Below are 25,252 nucleotides of genomic sequence, written 5' to 3' on the forward strand. Positions count from 1 at the left end.
GGGGGGAACAAGTCAAAATTGATCCATAATAATAATCTAAACCACTATCGGGCTAAGGACATCCCAATAAGCGATTTGATGCACAGCGCTCAAAAAGTTAAAAAAGTTTGAAATTTCAGATTGATTAAAGATGTTACATGTGAATAGTCACAGATATGAAACCTTGATGGCCGAGAAGCCCCCAAATTAGTGACCAACGAAATGTGAACGGTAAATACCAGCTTGGCTCACAAATGTTACACTATTTGGCATCGCATGGATGCTTATAGATATAAAAACAATCGGCAGTATGCTCACATGACCAAAGGGATGTATAAACTAACACAAACTTATCATAAAGTCACAAAAGGTAGAAATTATCAAAGATATAAATGCTATGACATTGTTCATATCATGCCATAAACTGAAATAGCTCGGACACTTTGAATGTTTAGGAGGATTGAAGAGGGGGTAATTCAATATTTGGAATGGTTTAGCAGTCAGGTAGATATACGGGAATCGTCCTAGCCTGCAGACCTATTGCACACGATCATCAATCGTCCGCTTTCTCCTCTTTGTCCACAAACGCCTTGTCAATCAGAACCGGAGGCGTGAAGGTCTTTCCGTTGCAGTATTTCTCAAGTCCCTGCAGAGGAAGAAACACGATTAGATGGCTTAGCTGGTTTATTAACTGATGCTATGATCATATTCTTAAAGAATTGATTTTTGTCTTAGCTTAGAAACATTTTATCTGAGCCTTATGTGGCATTACTAGTAGATAATATAGCGAGTTTTAGTATTAAAGCAGGTACCAAGTATTTGTTTTCTAGCTTAGTTACCTCTACTCTTACTTGCCCTTGTGGATTTGTATTCCTAATTGGTGGATTTTGAATAGTAAGTAGTAAATGGGTTCTAGAACAAGACAATGTACTTGTAGCCATGTTTGAACCTTGCACTCATAGCAATGGGGAACTCTACTAGTCTACACTGTTGTAACTACAAGCCTGTGGCTCACAAGGTAGGCTGTGATCATATTCCTAAAGAATTGATTTTTGTCTTAGCTTAGTACCATTTTATCTGAGCCTTATGTGGCATTACTAGTAGATAATATAGCGAGTTTTAGTATTAAAGCAGGTACCAAGTATTTGTTTTCTAGCTTAGTTACCTCTACTCTTACTTGTGGATTTGTATTCCTAATTGGTGCACTTTTGAATAGTAAGTAGTAAATGGATACTAGAACAAGACAATGTACTTGTACCCATGTAAGAACCTTGCACTCATAGCAATGGGGGAACTCTAATAGTCTACACTGTTGTACTACAAGTCTGTGGCTCACAAGGTAGACTGCGATTATCTTCTTAAAGATTGATTTTTGTCTTAACTTAGCGTTATGTAACTTTTACTGATAGATAACGTAGCGAGTTGTAGTAAACTGAGTATTTGTATACTAACTTAGTTACCTGTACCCCCCTTCCTTACTTGCCCTTGTGGATTTGTTTTCCTACTCACAGGATTTTGCTACTCCATGCTTAGAACCAACGGGGGAATTCTACTACTACACCGAAGTTTGTGGCTCACTACGAACACTCTATGACAAATTAGCAAACAGAAGCTTTCCACAAAATACTAGTAAAATTATCCTCCACCAAACAATGGTAGACAATGCTTACGCTTAAAAGTGAAATTCAAGGCAGCATTCCTTTAAAATGAATCTCCTTTTTCACTTGAATAGCAGAATAAAGATGTAATGTCATGATATATTATAGGCCTATCATTGATTTATGATGGCGGTTATATGTCCTTTCATATTAATATAAAACAAAAGGAAAAAAGTAAATAGAAACTGGAACAAGAAAATGGACTTTTACATCATTCTTAGAACCTTGCACTCATACCAATGGGTCCAAGAATCGTTCTGGTCAATGGCAATAACAAGCAAATTCTCAATTGAATATGTATATATATATATATATATATATATATGTATGTATGTATACATGACCTACCTCACCAGCATAGGATACCAATGGTGACACTTCACAGACTACTGGATAGCTTTCTGTATCATTTTCTCGGCGACTAAAAAGTGAAACGGAAAAATGAAAGATGTGGTAGTAAATCAAGCATTTACATCAGAGATGGCACTGTTAGAAATTCCAGTCTATTTCATTACTTCATTCTGAAAAATGTCACAATATAAGCACAACTAGTGCTGTAAAACATGCTTTACGAATCACAAATATCAACGCTTTGCAAGAGACTAACAGGACGTACCAAGGAAGTATATCTAGCTTATGAAAGAGAAGATATTTAAGTATCATTTAACAGGTTACAGCTTATTATCTACCTGCAGAAGATAATTGCCATGTTTTTGTTTCTTCTCTTTTTCCCCAAATTATGCTGTACTAATTACACAGACAAATAAGGTGAAAAAAGGGACAATTTCTCACCCCGGTAATATTTTAATGCAACTTTATCTTAGTAATATAAAAACTAGTCCTAAGAAGTGATAAAGAAGAAATCCTTATAGAAGAATGTTACTCATCACATCACAGATATTATAGTAACATATATCATAGACTTTTAGAGTAGTAATATCGTTCTAAACAGAGGAAACATTGAATCTGTGTTGCATATCAGCATCATAGTATCACCAGAGCGCTGTCATTAATCCTGTTATTACTCTCTCAATGGCAAAGTTATCACCACTTTTGGGCCTCTAATATATACCTTTTAAGAAAAAGTCGCCCAGTAAAGAACCTGGGCACGACAACCAAACTACCAAACGACTGATCCGCTCTCAATCCCAGTCCCCTTGCATCGGAACTGTGACTGTTAAATCATCGTCAGGTGTGCATCACAATTCCCCTCGAAAGGGAACAGATACTACACAAGATCTTAGCCAAAAGGTCTCTATTATAAATTGACTATTGGACAGGGTGCAACCATGTAAACATATAACTGCAGGACAAAAAACTATGGGAGTACAACAACATCCCACCCACTCAAACCCCCACTTACAGACAGAACCAATGTTACCAAACAACACAGTGTACAGTATCAAACAAACATAAAATGTCTGTGTCATACAACCCGTAGAAAAGCCAATAACATGGTTTCAAAAGTTGCAAAAATATTGCACCATTTTGGATCTTAGCAGCCTCCATTTTATCCTTCCTTTTACATCTCTCCTTGATGACACTGTAGCACCTTACCCACCCCCCCATCCCCCACTCCACGCAAGTGCAAAAATGTTGATTTAACTCCTACTTTTGGACCTATTGCTTTTCCTAACACTGCACTAGTAACTTGAATGAATGGATTTGGAAAAAAGAAGAGAGAAAAAGAATAACTTGGAAATGAAATGAAATGAAACTAACTGTTTCCTTAAGTCACTTTTTCTTGTCAAAAATTCAAAATAGGTAATGCGAATAATCATTTGTCTTAAACTTCTACTGCTTGAAGACAACAAGCTGATCTCATATTTCCACTCATAGTGCTACTACTATCTGGTTATTTACGATTGTTTTATTTCTGGCTAGGGTTCTATTGTCATTCCATTATCCTATGAAACTAGATATTTCCAATGGGGACTTGCAAGCTAACTTGAAAATATAGTTGCGTGCGCCGGTTTGTGGCTGCCCTATGGGACATCCGGGGGGAAAGGGGGGGACACATGGATGTGGTGTCCCAGGAGAGATTGATTGGATTGTGCACACTTTGGTGTGTAGGTGTGACAAGTTACCAATGACCAAGGTTAAGTTGTAAAGTCGTGTGGGAGCGGGCCTTGGCCTTGAACAAGACTGTAAACCCCCAAAAATATATATATTGCAATGGCTTCGATATACACACTGGGCACACAGTAAACTTTACTCTAAGACATATCAATGTCATTGCTCTGATCTTCAAAAAAATCAAAGTAGAAGATTTTTAAGTACTAATGACCCTATCCTGTGGGTGTTTTGTATGGGGGTGGGTGGTTGAATCCACTGGTCATCAGTTTGTTTTGAAACCGGTTTGAAGTGACACACAATGGTTGCATTACGAAACACAACACTGCAAAGAATCTGCGTGTTAAAGAGAGTAAGAAACATCCTAATGTAGTCTGTAAGCGGATGTCAAAGCTCTGTCGGAAAACATAATCGTTTCTGTAGAGTAAGATATCACTGGGGCTGTGACATCCCGGTTAATTCACAAACCGGATAACCATTTCTATCCAACTTGAGAGCTGAAAATTATTGCTGGAAATCCAGTCTTGGCAACTTTTGACATGCAGGATTTGAAATCAAATTGCGGTAATCGCCCAAAGCAACCATTAATGCGAATCCTGACTGGTAATTATCCCCTTCAATCGTACCACAGATCTTAAAAAACTTTTGTATGGATGCATGATAAACTTTTGCCATTGTTACATGATTTCCGGCAAGCAGCTGTTAAGGTCTATTTCGGGAAATATTTGATTTGGTGCTTGAGTAATTGGCTTTGTACAAAAACGGTTAAACTTTACGATGTACCGCGGACGTTTAGCTGGCCGTTGGGTCGTTTAACCGGTACAGCCCGGATACTACCAATCTATTTTTTTTTGTTTACTATCGAACTAATAATGTTGTCATTATGACGACGAAAGAGCGAGCATGAGATATTTAACCAAACTACACCTACGATATAACTGGCAGTATACATCGATATCACAGAGAGGAGAAGCAGGCACAAAAAGAATTAAGAAATTAAGCCAAGAAATCAAGAAAGAACATGGAATTGAACATTTAATTACAGTACTGTTGCATTTTGGTCTCTTTGCAATGCCCTGTCCATAATCAAATATAGCTTACTCCTTTCTTAAACCTTGTTTTAATCCATTCTGGGCAATGCTTCAATCATATAACGTCACACTAAGTGACATTCCTTGAAATAGCTACATACTTTCAAACAATCTTTTCCCTTAATTTTTTTACCCCTAGGACCTAGATTTACCACTACGTTACCTCCTTTCAACCTAAACCTTCACTTTTGTACGTAAATTCTAACTCTCAGTGTCTGTACTGTTGGTTTCCAAGATCCCCAGTTAAATGATACAGTAAACAGTTAAATCTTTGTAACCACATGTTTAAAATCTCAGCTTTAAAAAAAAACAAAAAAAACGGGGCAAATTTTTTAATGGTGATCTGAGACGGCCAAATTTTCTGTTCGGAGGTTGTCCCACAGACAACTAGTAACTTATATCAAATTATGATTATATTGTAACTAAATTTATTGAAAAAAAAATGGAAAACCTCCATCACTTTTGGAGATACAAATGTCTGGTGGTAGGCCTACGATCAAACCAAAGGTGGAATTTAATTGGTCCAATGCTGGCTGGCATTTTAGCCACCAAACCTACACATCTATCATACAGTGTGCATCTACATTGGTCGTTCTTAATGAGTTCGCTACATCTTTTCAGACAACCAAAGGAAGGAATCTTGATCGTCCAAGGGACGACCAGAGTAACTCTTTAGAATCTTACTCCGAGTACCGATGGGTTGAGTAAACCACCTGGAATATTATGTATGTATGTATTTTAGATCCTCCTGCATGCAAGAACACACTAAGAAGCCATCATTGGCTTATCAAAGCCGCAAGCTGACTGAAGTCAGTCTCTTAGATTAATATTTAACGTCCATGATTATGAATTGTCAACAACTCTGTAACTGGACGACATACATTAATCTTGGAGTGACTCGAACTCGGGACCTTATGATTGGAAGGCACCGGCGTTAACCACTGAGCTAACACTCCTATAACTATAACACTCCTATTATGACTGACCTACAGTAGTGGGAACAGATCATGTTAGCTGACTGAACATAAACATTTATGGTTGAACAATTGATTTGATTTTAAAGATGTGTATGGTATTAACTAGTTCAGATAGTCACTGAATCAGAAATGCACTTCGTTTTGATTGAATTGCAATAAAAAAAATAAGGAATGTAATATTGAATACTTGAAGAAAAATGCAAAGATAGACTGAAAAAAAAAAAGTTTGAAAAAATTTGGAAACATTTTTGAGAGTGAAAGTGGACAAAACTCTTGATCAGAAATTTTACCTGAGATTGACGGGGGAATTCCAACTGTGATCAAAATATGACATAATTCAAAGAAGAAAAAAAAATTGGTGAACTGAGAGTAATTTTCCTTTCTCAAAGAATATTTAAGAGTACGAATAGTACCCTAGACAGTCTATAATGTCCCCCTTTACACTTACAATACTGTTGACACTCTGTAGTGTTCCTTCTACCCTAACTGTAGAAATTCTGTAATGTCCCCTCTATACTTACTAGACAATCTATAATGTCCCCTCCCTTTTAACTGTAGACATTCTGTAATGTCCCCTCTATACTTTCTGTTGACACTCTGTAATGTCCCCTCTCCACTAACTGTAGACCCTCCGTAATGTCCCCACTACACTAACTAAACACTCTAACTGTAGACCCTCCATAATGTCCCCACTACACTAACTAAACACTCTGTAATGTCCCCTCTCCACTAACTGTAGAAAAAATGTAATGTGCCTTCTACACTTACAGTAGACACTCTGTAATGTCCCCTCTACACTTAATAAACACTCTATAATGTCCCCTCTCCACTAATTGTAGACCAAATGTAAAGTCCCTCTACACTCACTGTAGACACTCTGTAATGTCCCATCTACACAAATTGTAGACACTCGTTAGATATGCTGCCATTTCACTTTGATCACAAATCATGTATCTGAATCAAACTAGGGTTCCTGCTATAACCATTTAAGGGAACACAAACCCAGCCATCATCTTTGTGAAGAACAATGACCCACAATAACTAAGAAAAATCCTATTCCATTTTGGAGAAATCCTAGCTTCAAAGTCCTGTGAAGTCAAAGTGAAACTAGGATATGAAACCTTTCACTTTATTTTCCTTTCCATATTTTCAAGGTAGAATGTTATTTATCATTAACACTGAAACCAAAGCCATCACTGAATCATTTCAAAGAGCTTCACTATTTCACATTCTCCATTTACAAAACCAATCTCCTTTATCTTAAATAAAATATTGTTATAAATAAAGAAAAAACATACAGAACTAAAGCAAAACTGTGGCCCCAATGTTGTCATATCTAGAGTAAGTGATCAAATCCTTCAGCCCTGTACTTGAAGAGAAAGTTACCATTTTTTTTCTTAACCGTTTGTGGGGAAGTTGTTCTTTAATCTCCATCACATAGACCACTAATGATGGTTGGGATTTGGTCTCTAGCTACTACAAACAGAATCCTTGATAGATTTTACCTCGGTATGGCAGGTATTGGGGTTCCGTCACGGTCTACGAACTTGCCGCCCGCGTTCAGGACCCACCGATGGTGAAGCGAGAGCACAGAATGGCGGGACGTGATGGGGTTATCCTTCTCGGCCTTGAGGCTGTTCTTCAGGGGTGAAAATTCGTCTTCACGGAGGACCTCGAAAACCACAAAATCTCTGATGATTTCAAAAGTGTTTGATGCATTTTAATACAACTATGTACAAATGTGTGCTGATAAATAAAAAATGTTACAGATTTGTAGATACAAAATATGTTAGTTATTACAGGCCTTGCTACTCTCACCTCCTCATCTCCAATTCATGGTTGGAAAGGAGATCATGAAATACATTAGAAGCTGTTAGTGGAATTAGCTAACCATTTTTTAAAATTTATATCGTTATTTTTTAATTCTAAAGTTAATGCTCCACGAATATACCGTAATTCCTCTCTGCTTTCGTTTGGACACACATGAAGTTGATATCATATTTGTCATCAATCCTGGCACAAGTTTTGTGTAATAAAGTAACATATCAAGCTGCCCAGTACCTTAAGTGTCTTCCAACCTTGCACTAAGGTACCATATATATTTGCTTTTTTATGTAGCACTTAATACCAAGGATAGGTCTCAAAGCGCTTTACAGACATTATCTTACCCCTGGTCAATGATAACCTGTCCCAGAGACAATCCCTCCAGTCGGCAGCAGTTATATACTGCGCCCAATGACAAGTTACCTAACAGGTACCCATTTAACCTCTGGGTGGAGAGAGGCAAGTGAGATAAAGCATCTTGCCCAAGGACACAGCGTAATGAACTAGGCAGGAATCGAACCAGCAATCCTTGGATCACGAGTCTGACGCCTTAGCCAATTGGCCACCACCACCAGTATTATAGAGACCAACCCAACTCAAGTTACAACAGTTTACTGATCAATGCCATGTTTCGTTCATACAACACCTGATTGAAGTAGATGGATATTTTTCATCACTCCTGGTACAAGTTTTGTGTTTCCAAGTACCTCAATCTTCTTCCAACCTTGTGCTAAGTTAGCTTGTCATATATATTCAGACAAAACCAGCTCAAGTTACAACAGTTTACTGATCAATGCCATGTTTTGTTCATACAACACCTGATGGAAGTCCTTATCCTCAAGGAAGAGGAAAGATACAATTTTTTTTCCCCTATAATCTTGGAATATATGAAGCATTTTTCAGGCAAGATTTTTCCATTTCAAGGTTACTGGGAAGGTATGTATGTGTCGTTTCCCAATGCATGCGGTCTAAATCTTGTGACGGTCTTGGTCGTAAAACTACCTAGACTGACCGTTATATTTGAGACTGTCGGCAATGCTACAAATAATCAACCTGAAACCAGATTATGAATAATCTCTTTTGGAACTCAAACCTCACTCACTTTATCTCTTTAGTACATAATAATAATTATTATATAATAAAAATAATAATAATAATAATAATAACAACAATAATAATAATAATAATAATAATAATAATATATGAGACTTATATAGTGCCAAATCAGTAGAGAAAAGTCACTGCTCAAGGTGCTTTACAAAGAAAGTAAATTAACTTACAAAAGAACAAGTGAAAAGATGGGTCTTAAGTAGACTTTTGAATGTAGAAAGTTTAGAGCATGTTCGAATGTGATCTGGTAACTTGTTCCAGAGATAAGAGCCAGAGTATTCAAAGCTTCTGTATACAAAACTTAATGGGATGACCCAAAATGGCCAAATGATTCAGTGTGAGAGAAACAAAAACATTTTCATCAAATGGTCTTGGTGATTAATGGCAAGGCTAATTACCACAAATAGAGCCCACACACATTGGGACAAGCTGCTTCTAGGCCAAATCTAGCAGGCTGTTTGCTACAATTCCAGCTTATTAACTGGCTCACTTACTTTGTAAAAGTGAAGACATCGAAGACAAATTTCTCCATTTTGATGCCGTTGGGTTTCTCTGGGGTGTGCCTGGTTCCATTGTCATCAATGAAGGGGATCTTCTTCTTAGCGATGTGGTGACCGAGGAATGGTTCGTGTTTCCTACAGAAAGACATAATCCATGAAATTCAGCCAAGCTGTCTCTTTCCTCTATTCAATCTAATCACAGGGCAAACTTTCCAAAGAATATATGACCCATTTCAATTTTCATTTCAAATTTCAATTTTCAAAAGATAACCAACAGCTAGCTGTTTATTTCAACATTTCTTTTTGGAAAAAATTTCATGCTACTTCCTGGCCAAGAGATAATCCATGGATTATGCAGATGATGTACCCCTTAAATTCCAAACCTGCTTTAAAAGGGGTTACAGGATTTGCATAATCCATGGATTAACTCTTGGGCAGGAAGTAGCATGAAATTTTTCCAAAATAGATGTTGCAATTACAGTTCTGTGTTACATTTTATTACTTTCATGATATTTCCAGCCAAGAGATAATCCATGGATTATGCAAATGATGTACCCCTTTAAACCATTTTTGGATTTAAAGGACTGTGTTGCATTATATTATTTGATATCAAAATGGCACTTAACCAAAGCAGGTCACTCACTACCTGGACCAGTCTTACTTCTATGCAAACAATGCCTGTGATTCATACAAATATCAAAGTGTCTGAATGATGAAATTTCAAAAAGCAAGAGTAAGCTTAACTAAATACTTGCTGGTTCATAATATGTCGTAGGTTTCCTTATGAGACCCACAATTGCAGATTTGAAGTGCCAGTGTATGACAAAAGTGCAAATTTTACACAGACAAAAAAAAGCATCACAGCGGTTCATCACTTCTAATACATTCCGCAAAATTTCACGACATATTCTGGCCAAGAACTTTCTTTTTATTTCTCATGAGGAGGGACAGGATGGAAACAGCTCACAGAGCTCTACCCATTCAATGATAAAACAAATAAATTAGTTTTATCGCAAGCTTATAGATCTCAAATAACACAGGTTAATTCCCCCTTGCATATCTACAAATAATATTTCATGATTCATTTCTGGACTCTGCATAAATTTGCATGATTGCTTTTACGTTCCCATCATTCACTGGGGTCCGAATCACGACTGGAGTATGCCTCGCGGGTTATGGGGACAGACAAAGCCTCACCTTACAACGTCTCCAAGAAACTGGACCGAAAAGAAGTGATTACATATACTGCCGGCATTGAATGTCAATCTACCATCTTCACTGCGTCTCTCTGCTGTCTTGAGGGTGATCTCGCTGTACTCTACCACCTGGAACTGTCCGTCCACCCGACACACCACCCCGACCTGTTCCGTGGGATGGGATTTCTCACAGACCTGTGACGTCACAGAAGAGAAAACGAGAATGGTAATCGGCCACCAATCACCAGATCAAAGGATTGCGATTGGATGAAATTTGACGTTACTAAATGTTATACTGACTGCATTACACAGGGAAATGTCATTCTAGATGAGACTATTTTCCAAAGGAAAAGGTTACACACTAAAGCAGATATATAACAATGCAAAAGCAGCCTGCTTTTTTGTCACAAATAAATGTACACATACCTAGTGCTAACCTCAAGCTGATCTAAATCTGTCTTTCCTTAAATGTCAAATCTATACTAGCGATAAAATCTTTTCTTTGCCTTTTTAATAGTTGCTGTTGGTTTCTTACACTGATTTCCCCCGATTTGACCCCAAAAAATTAAGATTCATGGTAGATCCAAGATTTGAAATGGTGCGACCCTGTTTTTTCTTATAACCAATTCCCCATGTAGGGGGTCTGGAAGAATCTTCCCCATGTACAGGATCTGGAAGAATCTTCCCCATGTACGGGGTCTGGAAAAATCTTCCCCATGTACGGGGTCTGGAAAAATCTTCCCCATGTACGGGGTCTGGAAAAATCTTCCCCATGTACGGGGTCTGGAAAAATCTTCCCCATGTACGGGGTCTGGAAAAATCTTCCCCATGTACGGGGTCTGGAAGAATCCTCCCCATGAATGGGGTGTGATGTGGAAGTATCCTGCCCCAGGTCAAGTGCAAAGTCATGCTAATATGACCTCAGTTACTCCAACAGACGACAACTTCCCAGAGTTTTCTGCATCACACAAACATTCATTAATAGGTTAAACTGTAACCATTTCTAAACAAAACAGTTGAGACACTGTCTTCAAACCAAGGGTCATTTTTTCATTTTCACAGATAAGTTATGATTAAACATCTGTCAATGTTTGATGCAGTTTAAAAGCAGTTCCACTGGAGGAACTGCTGCTATGATTACTCAGTTCTTCAAGCACTCTCGAAACTCACTAACTTTCCATCCGTCTTGGAACACCTTAAACAATTAATCTTAGAGACTTTTAAAATTCCCTGGCTTCTGCTATGGGCGAACCTTGCAGTTTTACAAAAGGAAGGGGCAGAGGGCATTAAGTGCCCCACCGGGGTGGGGGTGGATCAAACAATACATGAGATGGACAAATACGACCTCGATGTTGCTGTTTTTCCCTGAATCCAGATTAAACAATTGAATTGAACTTGAAAAACTTACCCATATGAACAATAGGGTGGGTTTCTTGCATTCCAGGAGGGATGGTTGGGTTTAGGGAACCATTTACCATACCAATCACCATCCACTCATCCCCATTCATCCTATACTGACCAACTCATCCTGTGTCAATCAAGTTTAACTCTCCCTATGCCAATCACGTTCAACTCACCCTATACCAATCACCTTCCACTCACCCTATACCAACCACCTTCCACTCCCCCTATACCAATCACCCTCCCACTCACCCAATACCAATCACCTTCCACTCACCCTATTCCAATCACCTTCAACTCACCCTATACCAATCACCTCCCACTCTCCCTATACCAACCACCTTCCACTCCCCATGTACCAATCACCTCCCACTCACTCAATACCATTCACCTCCCACTCTCCCTATACCAACCACCTTCCACTCCCCCTATACCAATCACCTCCCACTCACCCAATACCATTCACCTTCCACTCACCCTATACCAATCATCTTCCACTCATCTTCTTCACCCAGCCTTAGCTTAGACCTTTACCGTAGTATATACATATCACTTGCCTTTGCTCCGCACTCTGCGTTTTTAGAAACGCAGAATCCTACAAATGAAGGGTCAGCCATGGTAACCAGGATGTTATCCACTCCGTAGACGTGAACGTACTTGACACCCCGCCTCTCCATGTCATCCAGAATTCCGTGTTTACCCAGGGCCCTGTACAGACCACCGTTACCATCTAGAAACAAAGATGAAATATCCTAATATCTTATTGAACACTTCTCAATGACTGTTATTCATGGGCCCTGCACAGACCACCAGCTCAAATTTAACTATTGTCCAAGACGACCAAACCTCACTTCGGACAACCAAACACACTGCTAATGTTGTCCGGCAGACGACTAACGTATCCCAGCAACCAGAAGTTTTAAAAAGTTTTTTTGCCCAATTTCATCCTTTGAGCCATGTGGCAAGACACCAACCATATCAATTTCAGGCTATTCTGAGAGGGTCGACGTGGGATCCACCTAATAATCTGTTCATTTGGAATGTATTGACCTAGCTGGAGTACAACGTGTATGCAGTTCTATACTGTGCATGTGGGCATACCACATGCTCATTTATGTTGCTGCAATGTACTTGCTGTATACCCTGGACTCGATCCTACTGTCTCTGTATTTTACAGAGACGGTAATCAGAGTTTTAATCAGAAACGATTATGGAAATCATTTTTCACTACCAGAGAATTCCTACAACCCGACATGATTAATCATGAACAGTGTCATACACCACATACTCTACTCATCAATGTTACTAGGATTTTTAAGGAAGCTAAAAGGTATGAACAATGTTTGCATCTGCTGAGAAAAACTTGCATCCCTACAGTCCTCCATGAGAACATGAACTTTAAAGTACCTCTACAGGAACGCACAATACTTAGTTATAATGATGACCCTTGGCAAACATTGACTTGTGTGCAACAGAAGCCTACAGTGCTATGTCTATAATGCACACAAACGAATCAAATGACTAAAGCTGTAACTAGCATACATACAGTGCATACAACAACAAAATTACTGTCAAATTCTGGAAGTTTGCCATAGACTAGTTACAAGTACTTTACATTTCAACAACATCCTTTGTATTCATTGAGAACTATAGGCACAAGAATGCTTGCAGACAATGGTAAGGTCTATCAGCCAATCAATACCACAGGATATTTGGAATCCACCATAGACTATTTTTAGCATGAAAAGCTCTGTACTTGCGGGTTGATTGTTATGGTTCATTAGTTTTCAAACAAATTCAATCATCTGTACAAAGGATTGGAATTTTGGTTCTTTTTAAACAGAAGAAGTTGTGGTTTTTTGAAAAGAAAGGAAGATATTAAAGATATTCATTCAAAAAATTGTTTGTTATGTTTTTAATAGACCTAGCTGTGAGTGTGTGTACTTGGGGATTGTTTCCCAAAAACTGTTTGCCGGACGAAAGCAATTTGAAGGTTTTGCATACCTGGCCAAAACATTGCGTCCCAGATACAGAATCCTGCGCTAGTGACATTGCTGTACTGTACACTACACTTCTGTCCAAAATGTTTGCAATGTTGATCTCCGTAAGACTAGTCACTAAGAGTAAGACTTAAGCCTCAGGCTGATAGACTAGGCCTGCATAGCCTAACGTTACGGTACTCACCTACAAGGCTAAATCAAAACATTTTATCTTAAGTACTGTACAGCTCTCACGCCATTTTAAAAATCCAAGTCTTGGAAAATTGCAGATCCTACGTAACTAACATAATAGTCCCTGGTCATATATTTATTAACTTTAATGCACACAACGTGCACTTTTCTGATTTAAAAAAAACATGCAAATTTGGTACAACTAGCCTATCCCTATAATTACTGTTATTGTTGGAGCTGTGTTCTTTTAGGAGAACAAACCATGGCAAAGACAGATGAAACAACAAAGAAGAAATGATGAATGAAGCAATGGGGCCTTTATGGTATCATTATTAGTTGTTATACCCAAGACTTTGGTAATATTGCATAGAAACTGTGACATCATACAAGTGGAACACAACGAGCTATACTGCTGAGAAGAATTATGTTATAAACTAGCATCTCTATCACTCTTCAAGGTTGTGCTTGCAACTCCATTAATTTGTCCACTCTCTGTCTCCTTATTCTAGCCTCATTATCATCTTATGTCGCCTCTCCTCTTCCCCCACCCCCCCCCCCCCCCCTGTTGGTTTCTTTCTTCTCTCCATCCCTTGTCTTCTATAAATCCTCTTACATGTATCTCTTTTGTGTTCACCCTGCTCAATATCATATCTGTATTCTGTGCCTGTATTTTGTCCCTTCTGTTACTGTTACTTGTCATTTAGCCTTTGAAGAAGATCCTGCTAGGATCGAAACGTCAGGCCAACATACTTTTACACATTCTCTTACACATGCTCTTTAGTGGAAAAGCAGTTTGCTAACAGTTTTTATTAAAATGTTTAATTCTAATTTTCATCATTTCAAGGTTATTAAAAAAATCCAGTATAAATATATGAAAGTATGTTTATTTATAAATAGGATATAAATAAGATATATCTCACCTGGCGCCCTTGAAATCTTCCATTTCTGATCTAGAATGATTTTCCCATCAAACGTCAAGCAGGGTATCATATTCTGTTCAAAGAAGACGATATTCTCCTCCTTCAGTCCAAAGAAGTCATGTTTCTTGAAGAACTCTTTGGTCTGTTCCTTTGTATATTCACTGGTCATGATGTACCTGTTACAAAGCAAGACATACATAAGACATGTACTGTATGTGTTGTGCAAGGGTTAAGAGCCAAGACAGGCTTACACTAAATGCATTATAACATTCCAACTGGTGTAATTTGTGGGTTTTTTTTTTTTTTTTTGGGGGGGGCAGAGTGATTGGTGGGGCTGGGGGGAAGGGGAGGTTTGAAATGGTTGGTATGGGGAAATAGGTGACCAACTCACTTGTACACGGCGGGGGCCGTGGTGGGGGAAGGGTTGGGAAAATAGGTGACCAACTACAGTTGTACACCACATGATATTCTTTCCATCAACGGACCATCCAGTAGATTCTACTCGTTGAGTATTCTCCATTCTTTGCATTGGTTGCCTGTTGAATTCAGAATTAAGTTCAAAGTACTGCTCCTGGTGTATAAGTGCATTCATGGAATGGCACCCGCCTATTTGTCAGACGATCTGTCCTTCCAGGTCAATACTCGTTATACCTTGCGTTCTAGCAATACACTCACTCTTCCCAGAGCTAAACTGAAAACCTATGGCGACCGTGCCTTTCCATCAGCCGGGCCCAAGCTCTGGAATGGTCTGCCCATATCTGTGCGGAGTTCTCCCACTCTTAGTCAGTTGAAGTCTTGCTTGAAGACTCATTTTTTCAAGTTGGCGTTCTATTAGGGTTGTACAGTGCTATTGAATACTTCGTAGATTTAAGCCCTTTATAAGTTAATTTATTATTATTATTATTATTAAATTACACAGCATTTTAAGCAAACTATCTTTCCTAAGGCCTCTATCATGTATAGTACTGGTATACTTCATACAACAGTGAATTCTACACAGCACTCCAGAAAACTCTGGATCAAACACCAATATATCAATGCCACCACTTGTAATTTCTTAACAGTATATAACATTTTTCATCCATTTATCCTCCCCCCTTGTTTTTATAGTTTATTTGGGGGTGGGGGGGCGCATTAGTAACACACAGAGTGACAATGTTTGTTCAATGTGTCCACAGTTTATTATACTGTGCTTATATATCACAAGTTCTTACTGTAGTTTCCATACTGCTTGATGTTAACAGGTTTTTAGTACTTGGTTCCTGTACAATGTTGCAATGACAACAATTTATCAGACTTTGTTCAAATCTAATGAATATTCATAGATTGTGACAATTTGACCCCAGTGACTTCTATCTAGGGTAATCTGTAAACATTTCCTGTATATACTGTAAATTGGCAGTGCTATCCAACAATATATCTAGGAATGCCAATTATCAGCAAACCATACATGTCATGATTAGAACAATGGCTTAGAACCCTACATCATAACAATTACAATATGACCTTCACAGTTCACGTGACAAAGAGAACCATTTTATTTCACAATATTGTTATTTCAAGAACTATTCTGAACTTGAATTGTAGTCTACATGTGAGTCTGACACAATGTATGGAATATTCTGCACTTGATAGCAGGTCAATATGAATAGACTTATCCAACGTATAGAGTATTCTGCACTTGATAGCTAGTGTACATGTTAGACTTATCCAATGTATAGAGTATTCTACATATGGTAGCTACTGTAGTCTATTTGTGACACTTATCCAATGTATAGAGTATTCTGCACTTGATAGCTACAGTATATGATAGACTTATCCAATGTATATATAGAGTATTCTGCACTTGATAGCTACAGTAGTCTATATGATAGACTTATCCAATGAATATATAGAGTATTCTGCACTTGATAGAGACAGTAGTCTATATGATAGACTTATCCAATGTTTATAGAGTATTCTGCACTTGATAGCTACAGTAGTCTATATGTAAGACTTATCCAATGTATAGAGTATTCTGCACTTGATAGCTAGTGTACATGTTAGACTTATCCAATGTATAGAGTATTCTACATATGGTAGCTACTGTAGTCTATTTGTGACACTTATCCAATGTATAGAGTATTCTGCACTTGATAGCTACAGTATATGATAGACTTATCCAATGTATATATAGAGTATTCTGCACTTGATAGCTACAGTAGTCTATATGATAGACTTATCCAATGAATATATAGAGTATTCTGCACTTGATAGAGACAGTAGTCTATATGATAGACTTATCCAATGTTTATAGAGTATTCTGCACTTGATAGCTACAGTAGTCTATATGTAAGACTTATCCAATGTATAGAGTATTCTGCACTTGATAGCTAGTGTACAAGTTAGACTTATCCAATGTATAGAGTATTCTACATATGGTAGCTACTGTAGTCTATTTGTGACACTTATCCAATGTATAGAGTATTCTGCACTTGATAGCTACAGTATATGATAGACTTATCCAATGTATATATTCTGCACTTGATAGCTACAGTAGTCTATATGATAGACTTATCCAATGTATATATAGAGTATTCTGCACTTGATAGAGACAGTAGTCTATATGATAGACTTATCCAATGTTTATAGAGTATTCTGCACTTGAGCTCTACAGTAGTCTATGTGTAAGACTTATCCAATGTATAGAGTATTCTACATGTGGTAGCTACTGTAGTCTATTTGTGACACTTATCCAATATTTAGTATTCTGCACTTGATAGCTAGTCTACATGTAATAGTCTCACCCAATGTGTGTCCATTCTGCAGTTATGACAAAACAAAAAATTTGCCAAAATTGAGCAAAGTAAACACAAACTTCATCTGTGCTGCCATCTAATGAACCTACCATGGAACAGTTCCCAATTCTCCAGCATAGGCTTCCGAAAGCTGCTGGACCCGGAATATCTTTTCGGCTTGTAGTTGATACAGGGTCTTCTGCGATGGCAATCCAACATTGTACATCCCCTTGGGACTGTTAACACCCAGTCTGGTACCCTGACCCCCGGCCATGAGAAGTACACCTACGTGACCCTTAGAAATCTCTTTCAGACCTGAAATTGTAAGTGTTTAAGTTGATCCACCTATTCTACAGTTGCGAAAGATTAATTAGTATATGTTTGACATGTGGCCAGAAAAAAAACATTAATGTCCAAGAAAATTAGAAATAATTAGGTCTTGTTGCAAAATCAAATTGGAAACTATTTATTAAGTTCTGTTCTATTGATCTATTACTGTACATACTTAATGATGAACGATTTTGGTGTGAAAAGGACACAATGAATTGGATAAACTCAAAGATGCATAACAAATTAAAAAGTTCCATTTTATTTTGTTTTTTTAACCATGACATACTGTACTGTACTTAGTCTGTATGATATACGAATACAATATATTGCACTTAGGTTTCATATGTACAGTAATATTTACACATTGAAATTACCTAAATCTGCAAGTAGAATTGAATTTAACCAAGAAATATTATTGGCAATCTATAAACACACTGCAAAATTGGTAACAATTTTGATAAAGACAGAACTTTTGCAAATGAATGAAGTGAGATCCATGGTATAATAATGTAACTAATAATTGAACTAAAAATGTTACAAGAGAATATTATCGTCTCATCAGATTAAAAAAAAAATAAAAAAGGCCTCAATGAAAGTACATAATAGAGCCCTATGGTATTTACTTCCCTGCCTGCAGATGTTAATGAAGACTTTAAAGTAAACTTGAGTTCACCTTCTCATATCCAGAGATCATAAACAAATTGGGTCATTCCACTTTGGTTATATGGGATGGTTGCTTTTAGTCATTTATACTGTCGATTAATCTAAAAAAAGCTTAGTTTTTCAGCAATCTGTATGAATTGTAAAATGTCACTTCTTTTCTTAGAATTAAATAACGTACACGTATTTAAATCAAAACGAGTATTATATTTAACTTTGAGAGCAACAACCTCGTGAACAAGACTGGTATATGACCCTCCACCATTCCCTACCATGTAATCACCACTTTAACGGTATCTTTAATTCTCACCTTGATTGTACCAGTCCTTTAGTTTCTTTCCTGACCTTGTGACCGAGCCAAGCAATTCTGGTGGTACAGGCTCCATCTTTTCATCAACTTTCCGTGTGGCATTTTTCACATTTTTTGTGGCATTTTGGTAGAACTCAATGATCTCGGGTATGTTCGTTCCTTCGATGTCATCATAGAGAAATTGCCTTTGCTCTTCTGAAAGCTCCTGCCAATAGTCCAGTAGATGCTCCTGACCCAGGGAAGAGAGCTTGTTTCTTAGGCTGTCTACATCCATTATGGTTAGCTGACTTTACTACGTACGGTACCTGAAACAAGGTCACAACTTTTATGAGTATACATACGTGTGTCAAAAGTTTTCAGGTACTGAGGACATACCTGTGTGATTCAAAACTTCTGCCTATAACATTTGGTCAAAAATGAAACAAATTTTTATGAAATAATACCTAGGAGTAGGAAAGGCTCAATACTTGCATTAAAGTTTACTAGTGTAATTCAGCTCTTGTGAGAAAAATCACAAAAGGGTCTTGCAATACAAAATTAAATTATGTTTCTCATTGAATTTTGATCGTTTTCGTTAAGGCTTTGTAGATTAAAATTGCGATTGCAAAGTGGTAACAATTTGACTAACGAATACACCAACTACCGCGCAGCATGGCCAAAACCTAAATTAGCCTACATGAATGATGAAATTAGCAACCACAATGCTGCAGTACAAAAAATACCAAACTAGCCTAAAGACTAAGCGCAAATTTTTCCAGATTTGCGGATTCCAATTTCGCCAAAGCTTTTGCAGGGAAAAAGAATCACAAGTCAGCTCAACTAGGCCTAGGCTTGTACTTGGTGATCCAGGTCCGTTCGCCCTATCCTACTAAGGCCTCGATACACGTACTGACGTTAGGCCTGAATTAACGAATTAGCCTAGCCTGTCCTAGGACAAACGGAAGGCTTATAATGCTAGTAGGCATCCTAGCCTAATTTAGATTTCCACCCGATCATGCAACCGAAAGATTGGATACTACTACTGCTTTCAAAATCCCACACTGCTATGAAATATTTCATTTTCATATCAAACACACTTACGAAATCAAGTTTTACATGAGTTCCTTATTTCGTTACTGCTCCTTGAGCCTGACTGGCGTTTCGGGCAATTTCAATTTGTAAAGCGTACGGTTGATGTATAATTTTTTTGTATAGTCCGGTTATGCTACGATTTTGTGTCTACTCAACAGGACACGTAGTTAAGAGAGGGCGTGACTCCTAAATTTGAGAAAGCACAATATTTGGGTTTACTGCACCTTGTAATACATTCAGCTTGCGCTGTTGTAGGAGGGGAATTCATTGACGCTTCAGTCGTGTTCAAGTTGACCGACTGTCAAATCGTCCGACTGGAGGTCCATGGTGGGCCCTAGTCGGGCTTGTGTCTAGCCAATTCACTTGCCGATCCACTGAGGGATTCATGTGACCCAATAACAGTAGGCCTACCTATATCACAATCCACTCCCCAGTAAGAATAAATATATCATAACATGCCTCTCATAACGCAATCAACAGTCGTAAGTTTTTGTAGACGTACTATAAGATTAAAACAGGAGCAAAATAGTTTTACGTCGACAAATACAGGCACATCCTAGATTTTCAAAACGATTGTATGTCACTTATCTGCTTCCGTAGGAAAGAACCTACGGCTCTGGTTCAACTTGTACATGTCTCCCTCTATCGACCTTTCTTTACAACTGCTTCAACATGGCGGAACAGGTTAGACCTATGAGAAACAAAAAGAAAGAAAATTACTAACTTTTCAAATTTTGCTTTCAATCCTCTGCACAATTAATCGCAAGTTATCTATAAATTACTCAATCTCCATAACGGAGGGAAGAATAATAAGGGTTTCCCCCACATATTCTTAGCTTTGTGTCTCACAAAAATCTGTGACCACATGCATCGGCTGTAATAACCACAGCTTTCCACGTTAGGCTGCACGAAGTTCACCGTGTACTAGTGTTGTGACTTGTTAGGCTAGGTTTAGTGATAGTGGCCAGTGTTCGTGTAAGTGACAGCGAGCTGAGTTGCCCAGTTGTTGTACATTGTGTAGAGTTTACAGGCCGTGATGCCTATAACACCATAAACGCTATGGCTCATAACCTTGTTTCTGTTTGGTTGTTAATTTGCTCTTATCAGATTCTGCTCTTAATGTACCTTTAGGCTATGTCAATAAGTGATGGCTTAATAAAAGTCCAAACATGGATTGTCGTTATTATAACTTGTTTAATTCAATTTATAATAATTTACACTGCACAATGTCTTATACATCAAGGTACAGCATGTTTACAAAACAGACAGTAGACTGAACTTTTAGGAGTTGAATGGGCCTAGCCAAATTCGGTCTTGAGATTAATACACTTTACCTCAACCCAGTCCTGGTTGAACGACGATTTTTAAATGGTACAATTATAGAATACAGGGCCATTCATTAACTCTTCCCAGCATCCGGATGCGCGGTGTGTCTGTACATGTCCGTACACGTATGACGCCCTCTAAAATTCCATCACGTATTTCATTTTGACTCCGCATCCGCGCATCCACCCCGGGAGTACTAGGAAAGGACTTAGATCATTTGCGAAAGTTTCCCCATATACGATATACCATCACGTATTTCATTTGACTCCGCATCCGCGCATCCACCCCGGGAGTACTAGGAATGGACTTAAATAATTTTCGAAAAGTTTCGACATACCATCACGTATTTCCAATACTGAAAGTCCCGTATGTACGAAGATATTCCACATCAATAGTGTGTCGTTCTTAAAAGGCATCCGTACATGTGTGACGCCCTCTAAAATTCCACCACAGAAGTACTAGGAAAGGACTTAGGAAATTTTTGACTCCGCATCCGTGCATCCACTCAAAAAGAAAGAACTGGGACTTTGACATTTTATACTCACATACGTACTGGGGTGAGACTGAGCATCCGCGCATCCGGATTCTCAGATAGTATCATCGAGTGGCCCTGTATTCTATAATTACTCCTTTTAAATTTCAAGTAAAGTTTTCACTGAAGGCCATAAGCTGTCCTGTTAGTAGTATTTTAGTATCAAAGTTGCAGAATACTTTTAAAAATACGTCATGTATCCTGGTATCTTATCATACTTTCAGAACGAGAGGGCTTATCAAAAGCAGCCGACAGTATTCCAAAACAAGAAGCGGATCCTTCTTGGGACTGGCAAAGTCAGAGACCAGCGACTCGTCAGAAATATCGGATTGGGTTTCAAAACACCCAAAGAGGTATATGGGTCAATCCATGCCAAATCAACAGTGGCCTCCACGTCGACCCTCTCAGAATCGCCTGAAATTGATATGGTGTCTTGCCATATGTCTCAAAGGATGAAATTCGGCACAAAAAAAATTTAAAAATTTTTCGTTGCTAGGATACGGCCCCGCCTAGCAACCAAATCCAGATTGCATTTTAAGAGCCCTAAATTTGTGTCAAGTTTGGAGGCATTTTTTGCATAAATGTAAAGTATTTTATGTCTGATATTGCAGATATTGTGGAAGACATGTGGCCAGTCTTCGAATTTAGCTAATTTTGAGGAAAATTTACGGTCTCAATTTTTCGTAACAAGTAATTAAAATGGCAGAAAATGAGTTTGGGGTCTTTTCTGGCCCTACTTTGAGTGTGCTCTATATTCACAAGCAAAGGCATGTTTGAGTTTTAATTTCCATAGGATCCTTGTCCGGTGGTAGTACTACGGGAAAAGTGCGAAAAAAAAGTCAAGCGGGTCGTACGTTTTACGAACAGCGCCCTCAAACTTAAGAAATCTCACTTCTGGCCCTAATTGGGGGTCCATTTTGGGCCTGTGGGTATTTTTTTTTTTTTTTTTAAATAGCATTTTTCAGGAGCGTATTGACCCTATTTTTAAAAACTCAAGTCAAAAAGTTGTGTATTTTGTGTTATCTACTCAAATTTACGACTCGAAAATTGCAAAAATCACTTCGTTCATATGTATGAATATGCTTGCACAAGCCGATTTGAGTAATTCAAATGACAACAACTTCTTAGCATTAGCATACAGGTGCTTAAAAATTAAGATGGTGGTCCACTAGCATAAGGACTACAAATAAACTGCATTTTCAGGGTCATATGCCCAACGATGCCTGTGAACAGCGCCCTCAAACATGACATTTTACCAATATTTCAATGTCTTTTTAAATATTTGCAATGTAGTGTATGCATTTGCTAATTCACTAAATTAAAAGACTTTTAATAATTTAAAAGAAATGTTTAACCAGTACATACATGTACAGAGTGTATACTGTACATGATTTTGGACAGTGTGTATTTAATACTACTTGGTGTAAAATAACACTGTACTCTGAACATATACACACATATAGTGCACACTGTATGTATGCACTGGTTCACATTCATTTTCTATTGTGATATAGGGTTGGGTAGAGGATGTGGGTGGGAGGGGTGGGTTACATGCATACAGACAATTTGAAGCAGAAGATTACCATACCAAAAAATTCAGTATATATACCTTAAATGCATGTTTATGCAGTCTCTATGCACAGTAAAAGTCAGTCACATACTGTATGTTTACAAATCTGCATAGTGCACTATGGGGAGGGTGTTGGGGGGGGTGGGGGGTGAGAGGGAGTCAAAGAGTATTAGACAGAACACTTTTAATAAATACATTTCAATAGTTTCTAATGTTGTTTAACATCTCCTTGACCTTGAATGAAGATACAATGTTACCACTGTTTGCCCTCGCAAGCATGTTTCTGTAGAGCTGATGTAACTCTCATATATGCCACTTTAAGCTGCTCATCAGAGCATTAATAACTAATATTAAAGATGTTTTAGCTCATTCTTTGCATCATAACTATACATATCTTACTAGTTTTGTATTAAAAACCAAAAATAAAACTTTTAATTGTGACCAAATTTGACCTTGAAATGCCCAAAATAGCCCAAAATATTGGTAAAATGTGATGTTTGAGGGCGCTGTTCACAGGCATCGTTGGGCATATGACCCTGAAAATGCAGTTTATTTGTAGTCCTTATGCTAGTGGACCACCATCTTAATTTTTAAGCACCTGTATGCTAATGCTAAGAAGTTGTTGTCATTTGAATTACTCAAATCGGCTTGTGCAAGCATTTTCATACATATGAACGAAGTGATTTTTGCAATTTTCGAGTCGTCAATTTGAGTAGATAACACAAAATACACAACTTTTTGACTTGAGTTTTTAAAAATAGGGTCAATACGCTCCTGAAAAATGCTATTTAAAAAAAAAAAAAAAATACCCACAGGCCCAAAATGGACCCCCAATTAGGGCCAGAAGTGAGATTTCTTAAGTTTGAGGGCGCTGTTCGTAAAACGTACGACCCGCTTGACTTTTTTTTCGCACTTTTCCCGTAGTACTACCACCGGACAAGGATCCTATGGAAATTAAAACTCAAACATGCCTTTGCTTGTGAATATAGAGCACACTCAAAGTAGGGCCAGAAAAGACCCCAAACTCATTTTCTGCCATTTTAATTACTTGTTACGAAAAATTGAGACCGTAAATTTTCCTCAAAATTAGCTAACTTCGAAGACTGGCCACATGTCTTCCACAATATCTGCAATATCAGACATAAAATACTTTACATTTATGCAAAAAATGCCTCCAAACTTGACACAAATTTAGGGCTCTTAAAATGCAATCTGGATTTGGTTGCTAGGCGGGGCCGTATCCTAGCAACGAAAAATTTTGAATTTTTTTTGTGCCGAATTTCATCCTTTGAGACATATGGCAAGACACCATATCAATTTCAGGCGATTCTGAGAGGGTCGACGTGGAATCGACCCAAAAATCTGTTGATTTGGCATGGATTGACCCATATATTTAACATATAAATTTTAAAGGCGTTTGGATTGGCTTTAAAGGGGTGAGAGTAACTTCTGTTCAATGATAGAGTATGTCGTCGATTTTGAAAAGAACATCCAAAGGAGACAGCATTTGTGATAAAAATAAATTTGTAACAAGTAGAGATAACATGTCATGGAAGCACAAGAAAAGTTGGTTTTTTCCCCTTCAAAAGTCAAAAATCCATTTTTCTTCCATCACAATTAGTTTGTATCCCTATAGGAATACACAACATACATCTTGGTTTATTTAGGTTAAGTTGGAACCCTATCTAATCCAACCTTGGTGAAAACAATTTTACAGCAAGTAATAAAGCAATTTACAATTACAAAAAAGATTACTCTGATATTACAACTATGACA

General features: G+C 37.9%; 2 protein-coding genes across 5 annotated transcripts in view; one reads left to right on the forward strand and one right to left on the reverse strand.

The window, feature by feature from the left end:
- Positions 1–20,412, reverse strand: LOC139983839 (UDP-N-acetylhexosamine pyrophosphorylase-like). Of its 3 annotated transcripts, none has more exons than XM_071997657.1 (11): positions 20,273–20,412; positions 18,978–19,282; positions 17,788–17,992; positions 14,901–15,076; positions 12,367–12,539; positions 10,410–10,603; positions 9,207–9,347; positions 7,284–7,469; positions 6,069–6,092; positions 1,986–2,058; positions 1–625 (listed from the first exon to the last, which is right to left on the reverse strand). In XM_071997657.1, the coding sequence occupies exons 2-11, from the start codon at positions 19,249–19,251 to the stop codon at positions 533–535; spliced, it is 1,539 nt and encodes a 512-aa protein (XP_071853758.1). In that variant the 5' UTR covers positions 19,252–19,282; positions 20,273–20,412; the 3' UTR covers positions 1–532. The 3 variants fall into 3 exon arrangements, with proteins under 3 accessions (XP_071853758.1, XP_071853757.1, XP_071853759.1); XM_071997656.1 differs by lacking the exon at positions 20,273–20,412 and adding an exon at positions 20,058–20,212; XM_071997658.1 differs by lacking the exons at positions 6,069–6,092; positions 20,273–20,412 and adding an exon at positions 20,058–20,212.
- The window catches only part of LOC139983840 (small ribosomal subunit protein uS17-like), a 14,692-nt gene continuing 3,317 nt past the window's right edge, over positions 13,878–25,252 (forward strand). The window contains exons 1-3 of one of the 2 annotated variants that reach the window (XM_071997659.1): positions 13,878–13,913; positions 20,649–20,732; positions 22,131–22,259. In XM_071997659.1, the coding sequence (XP_071853760.1) occupies positions 13,893–13,913; positions 20,649–20,732; positions 22,131–22,259 (234 nt within the window). In that variant the 5' untranslated portion in view covers positions 13,878–13,892. Of the gene's footprint in view, positions 13,914–20,488; positions 20,531–20,648; positions 20,733–22,130; positions 22,260–25,252 lie in introns of those variants that run through there. The other variant, XM_071997660.1, reaches the window with a different exon arrangement.

The sequence above is a fragment of the Apostichopus japonicus genome, chromosome 16, assembly GCF_037975245.1.
Source record: "Apostichopus japonicus isolate 1M-3 chromosome 16, ASM3797524v1, whole genome shotgun sequence".
NCBI lineage: Eukaryota > Metazoa > Echinodermata > Holothuroidea > Aspidochirotida > Stichopodidae > Apostichopus > Apostichopus japonicus.

What these genes read in the sequence shown, in the direction of transcription:
- LOC139983839 (XM_071997657.1), bottom strand. Translation starts at nt 19,251, where the DNA reads ATGGATGTAGACAGCCTAAGAAACAAGCTCTCTTCCCTGGGTCAGGAG. An exon ending in GAATTGGGAACTGTTCCATG is followed by an intron (nt 15,077 to 17,787) that starts GTAGGTTCATTA and finishes GCTTTGTAACAG; the next exon opens with GTACATCATGACCAGTGAAT. An exon ending in ACGCAGAGTGCGGAGCAAAG is followed by an intron (nt 10,604 to 12,366) that starts GCAAGTGATATG and finishes GTGACGTCACAG; the next exon opens with GTCTGTGAGAAATCCCATCC.